General features: G+C 39.9%; 2 protein-coding genes across 2 annotated transcripts; both read left to right on the top strand.

The window, feature by feature from the left end:
* The first annotated feature begins 696 nt into the window (after positions 1 to 696).
* On the top strand, positions 697 to 3,633 carry LOC121427703 (E3 ubiquitin-protein ligase TRIM71-like). The gene is made up of 2 exons (XM_041624227.1): positions 697 to 1,350; positions 2,350 to 3,633. The coding sequence occupies exons 1-2, from the start codon at positions 718 to 720 to the stop codon at positions 3,625 to 3,627; spliced, it is 1,911 nt and encodes a 636-aa protein (XP_041480161.1). The 5' UTR covers positions 697 to 717; the 3' UTR covers positions 3,628 to 3,633.
* Positions 3,634 to 3,687: 54 nt separating this feature from the next.
* Positions 3,688 to 5,550, top strand: LOC121427702. Its single transcript, XM_041624226.1, has one exon. The coding sequence runs from the start codon at positions 4,650 to 4,652 to the stop codon at positions 5,547 to 5,549; it is 900 nt and encodes a 299-aa protein (XP_041480160.1). The 5' UTR covers positions 3,688 to 4,649; the 3' UTR covers position 5,550.
* Positions 5,551 to 6,000: the final 450 nt, after the last annotated feature.

Genomic DNA, 6,000 nt, shown 5'->3' with positions numbered 1-6,000 from the left:
GAAGACAAAAATTATGGAAAAAATTACCCTTTTTTTTACATTATCAGATCTCTAAATAATGAAAACAGATTCTGTCTTTTGATAAAGGAAAATTGGAACATTTAAGTCCGGTAACCTAATGAAATATTTTCTTGATAGAGAAAAGGAGATGCATAAAACATTGGAAATATCAAATCATCCATTCTGTGATTTATGCATAGGCCTATGAAGAAAGATAAAAATTGACATTTTTTCTTTTTTAAAAAATAATAAGATATATGAATGAGTTACACAGAATACTGTCTTTTAATAAAGGAAAATTCGAAAATTCATGTCTGGTAACCTAATAAAATATCTTCTTGATAGAGAAATAGAATTGGATGCATAATATATTTGAAAGATATAATCATCCAAATGTGGGATTTTGCACATGAAGACGAAAATGCATAATTTGCACAGAGATACGATCTTGATAATGCCACGCCCTCTATCAACGATATATAACGCGCAGTCAAGTTCAAAGGTAGCTGGGAATACCCAGTTCTATTGTTATAGGATGTTCAAAGTGGGTGTGTTTGACTTGTAGTTGAATTTGTATTGAAGTATGACAATAATATGAAGCTGCATCACTGTGTTATAACTCGAACTTGACGTTTCAACATACATTAGTCCTGATAGACATACATGTATATGTTTATAGTTGGAATTTAGATCTCGTGTTTGTAAATTAATTTAGCGATGGCTGAGAAGTGTGGATCAGAGAAAGCATCAAGTTCTTCACCGAACCTGATATGTCCATTATGTCTTGATATATTTGTCGAGGCGACGATCTTAACTTCATGTGAACATACATTTTGTAGGCGATGCCTCAAGAAATACGATCTAACCCACCAGGACCTTGATCACATGGTCTGTCCTCTCTGCAGGGAGATCACCAAGTTGTCTGCCAACCGTGTCGATGATCTCCGCCTCAATGTCTCCATCAACGGATGCGTAGACGATCACCACGCCAAGTGTGGAGGGATGAATGCTGTCCTCGAGATGCGACCAAAATGTTCTGGTTGCAAGCTTCAAGGAGATGCTGTCTCATTCTGCAGAACCTGTAATAACTACATATGTGATAAATGTTTGCAATGTCATCAATATCTGTCAGTCTTTGAAGATCATGAGATTGTCTCCATTGATGATGTCATCGAAGGGAAGGTCAGCATTGGTCATTTATTCGAGAAGTGTTCCATCCACAAACCAGAGAACAAGGACATGTTTTGTGAGGTTTGTAAGGTCCATGTCTGTCACAAGTGCGTACTCGTTGATCATCAAAATCACAAAGTCAAGAACCAGGTTAACTTTGAGCAGGAGTTGCGACAGAAGGTGAATTTATTCATAATTATCACAGCAAAAACGCTGTATAAAAATCCATATAACACTGTTCACTATTTGAACCTTACAGTTATGTCGTTGTTTAGAAGTTTAAACAATCAGAATTTTTTCAGAATCAAATATCAATAATCAAACTTAGCTGTTTACAAGTTGTATAAAAATGTAGGCAACATGTTTAGAGCGTACACTCTTAAAAAGGTTGGGCAAAAAGGCCCAATTTTTAACCATCACTTGGCAACATATTATCCATACTACTATTAGTTAAAGTCTGTCCAAATTGGGTAATAAAAACTAATAATTGGGTAATAACTTTGCTGAATTAGACAATAACTGCCCAGAATACATAAGTATGTATATATTTTTTGTACTATCAAACATTACCCAACACAGTGGACACTATGTAGATTTATGATGAAAACACCAACGATCACACTATTTTTTTTTAATGATTACGATGGTGATGAAACCGATGACGATAATAATGATAATCACAATATCAAGATATACACAAGATATTAAGAACATTAACAGTAAAAATATAAAAAGAAATAATACTAATAAAATAATGATAATGATAATAATTAAGGTAACAGGAATAATAATAGTCATGATAATGATATAATAAATAAGACTATAGAACAGAATATTGATTAATAAAACAACAATATATATAGATGTTGTTGAATACAGATTGACAATGATATATAATGATCTGTAATACCATCATCAGCATCTAAAATGTTGTTGCATTTAATCCAGTTCTTTGATCTTTATGTTGAACTAATGTACATTGGTGATTATTGTCGTTATTGTTTCAATATGACGTACAATTTTTTTATTATATGTTGTCTCTATTCAAGCTTATTCAGAACATCGTATGTCGTTTTGTATGATTTATCTTCTTTTTTTATAGTATTATTACTTGATATTTTCACCTTTATGGAATACTTCCAGATCTAACTCACTGTTTTTATCACTTTCAATTCGTAGGTGACAGACCTTGCTCAACGATGTGCTGACAAGAAAGCAGAGCTGGAAAAGAACATTCAGAACATAGAAATACAACGTCATGAGGTACACACTGCAGTGCAGACACTACTAGATGATGTCAAGCAAGCCTACAGTATCAAGGCCAAGGAGCTGGAAGAAAATCTTCGAAATCTCACCGAGCAGATACATGCCTTACAGCATAGTTTTGATGACGACCTCGACGTCTTGAAGTCAAAAGATCGACAGAGGATCAAGAGTATATGTAGTTCAATTACTTTGGTAAATAACGACAGACTAGGTCATCTTGAGACAGACACTCTATCTGCTCATATCTTGCTCTGTGAGGAGCTGGATGCCATGCTGAAGGAGGTTACTGATCACACTTCTGCGGAAGCTATTAAGAAGAAAGCACACGAGAAGAGGTTCAAACCAGCAGACGATACTCAGCTTGACCTCGGGAGCATCTCAGGATCAGATCCCAAGATGAAAGTCATTACGTGTGTTGATCTACGGGGAGTGATGCTCGGTATGACAAGGTACTCCAATAGCACTGTCGCTATCGGGAATGGGGGATATGCACAAGGTATTGATATCATTGATTCAAATGGAGGAAAGCAGCGATATAGTAACATATTAGCCTTAAATGACATGAATTGTTATGATCTGGTTGTGCAACGGGACGGGGCGTTTTGCGTGTCCACTGGTTCTACAGAAGCCCACTTCTACTCTCGCTTTGGCTCTAGGAAAGCAACAATCCACGTGAGAAACAATTTTTATTATTATCTCAGAGTTAACAGAAGTCCATCAGATGAAATCATCATTACTAACTATGGAACACAAATCTATATCTATGACCCGACAGGATCCACTCTTAAACGCACTGTTCAAACAAAGCACAGGACGTATCAGGCATCAACCACCAGGACGGGTTTGATCGTCACGAGTTCATGTTGGGGCAATCCACATGATCCAAGCGTGGTGACGGTCTATGACAGGGATGGGAATGCTGGTGAGTCTCTACAAGCTCCAGAGGGTGTCTACCTGTATGCTGCCGTGGATGAGCTGGACAGGGTGTATGTAGCGAGTGTTGATGAGAAGAATAGTAACGTCGTGATCAGGCTCTATGATCTTGATGGTCTGAACCTGAAGGAAAGAGTTGAGTTCAATTCACTTAATATGACATTGGATACTTGGTGGTGTTACTTGGTTTCCCTCTCTCCAGACATGCTCGCCTTTGCTTGTTGCGAGAAGTTATATTTCATGAAGGTATCACTGTAATCTACGTTATATCATACTGTAGTGACTTGACTATATCTTCATACTATTTTCATGTATATATTATCATACTTTTTTCCTGTATATATTTTCATTCATATGTCAACATAATTTTATAAGCCTATATTCTCTGTCTTATTTCCATGTAAATTTCTCTTCTACAGTTTGTGTCAAATGCAGTGCATTTCTACTGCATGCATATTTTCTGCCTAAATCTTACAAACAAACATCTTCCTTTCACTTTTACATAATGGACTTGGAGCAAGGCAACCTGGCATTAATGTACCTGATTTATTGTTCTGGCCTTGCTCCCCACTGCACTCATACTGCATCACTACACAGATGCTCTTTCTTCTCTCTCTCACTCTCTCCTTTCAACTTGCTTTTTGTCTCTCTTTTGGGTGTGGTCTTTCATACCCCCTTTTTGTGATGCTGGCAAAAACCAACTTGCCACTTTGCCACATCACCACTCTACTCTCTGTCTTCGCTCTGACAACATCTCAACGTCAGCCTGCTTTTGTGGAGCACATGCCCACCAGAGATCCTACAATTTACTCTTCTACAGATTTATTTTGCTTTCCTCTACTTAAATCACATCTCTTGAAGTCTGTTCTCTGCATTTAGTGAGGCCTTGCTACTTCGCGAATTATATACTTCTGCAACTGTGATTTCTACCCTCTATACTTTGCATTTCATATACTTTTGTAAATTGTAAATATATTTGGGACTTGTGCAATACTTGAGCGGCAACTGTCAGTGAGGTGATATCTATCTGCTCTGCCATCCTTTCCATCAGTTAAATCGTAGGCGTATATAAGGTAGGACACAATCTTTCCTTTTTTCCATTTACATAATTAGGAAATTGACAATCCCAATTTCCTAAACTGGTGATCCCGATGTGATCCTGAATCCTTAATTTTCTTTCATCGCCTTCTATTCATTTCTCTCACTTCGCTATTCTTGCTTCTCATTTCTCCATTTTTATTTCCTTTCTACTTCTCATTTTTTTTTCTTAACTCTACAACATGACTACCCCTAATGTTACCTCTACTCCTGAATCTATTCTTTCTCCAGTATCACCCTCTATTGCTCCGGTGAGCATTAAGCTCCCACCATTCTGGGCAAACGACCCGGAAATTTGGTTTGTTCAGGTGGAGGCCCAATTTCACACGAAGGGTATTACCGCCGAAATTACCAAATTCAATTATGTAGTTGCCTCACTACAACAGGAGGTAGTTATGGAGGTGAGGGACATCATTACAGCTATCCCGGCCGATAACCCATATCAGAAATTAAAAGCTGCATTGGTCAAGCGAACGACCGTCTCCGAGCAGACGCGCCTCAATCGGTTGCTGTCAGGAGAGGAGCTCGGAGACAAGTCGCCATCGCAACTCCTCCGGCGGATGCAGCTATTGATGGGGACGAGCACAATGGAGGATTCCATATTTCGGCAATTATTTTTGCAACGCTTGCCCACCAACGTGCAGGTCATCCTAGCCGCATCAAGCGATGGGGTGAGTTTGGTGGACTTGGCGGCGCTTTCGGACAAAATTGTCGAAGTTGCAGGCCCAACTAGCATATCTAACATTCAGTCTAAGTTGGCGCCATCACAACCTCCTCCACTCCCTGCGCACGAAACTAAAGTCGACCAGCTCTCTGCACAGGTTGCCCAGCTTACGATGCAGGTCCAAGCATTAACCTGCTCCTTGCTAGATAACCGCGGGAGAGGTCGCAGTCGGCAGCGCAAGTCGAAAGACTCAAATAAGCGCCCTCAGTCAGTTTCGCGCAGCCCGAACCGCAGTGAACAGCATGCAGGTGCCCAGTGCTGGTATCACTGGAAGCATGGGAGCAGTGCTCAAAAGTGCATAAGTCCTTGCTCTTTCTCAGCAGGACACGCCCAGGGAAACGGTCCCGCCAAGGAATAGCGGCGACAAATCCCCTTGGCAGCACCCAACCCAGTCGCCTTTTCTTTGTCAACGACAAGTACACAGGTACACGCTTTCTCGTTGACACAGGTGCTGAGGTGAGCATTTTCCCTCATTCAAAGTTGGGAAAACCGGCTAGGGTTGACGCAACAAATATTCAGCTACAGGCTGTGAATCGATCGCCAATCAAGACTTTCGGACAAAAGTCATTCACACTTGATCTCGGTTTACGGCGTGTTTTCCGCTGGATATTTGTTGTGACAGACATACCCACGCCGATTTTGGGTGCCGATTTTCTTGACCAGTTTGGACTGTTGGTGGATATCAAACACCGCCGATTGATAGACACCACAACCACTCTTACAGTCCAGGGATGTGGTTCATATACTGGTACTATTAGCCCGATGTATGTTCAACATGACTCATCGGAGCGGTTTCACTCCATTCTCCG

This window comes from Lytechinus variegatus, chromosome 14, assembly GCF_018143015.1.
Source record: "Lytechinus variegatus isolate NC3 chromosome 14, Lvar_3.0, whole genome shotgun sequence".
NCBI lineage: Eukaryota > Metazoa > Echinodermata > Echinoidea > Temnopleuroida > Toxopneustidae > Lytechinus > Lytechinus variegatus.
The sequence above is the reverse complement of the archived record's forward strand: the minus strand, read 5'-3'. Positions and strand labels throughout refer to the sequence as shown.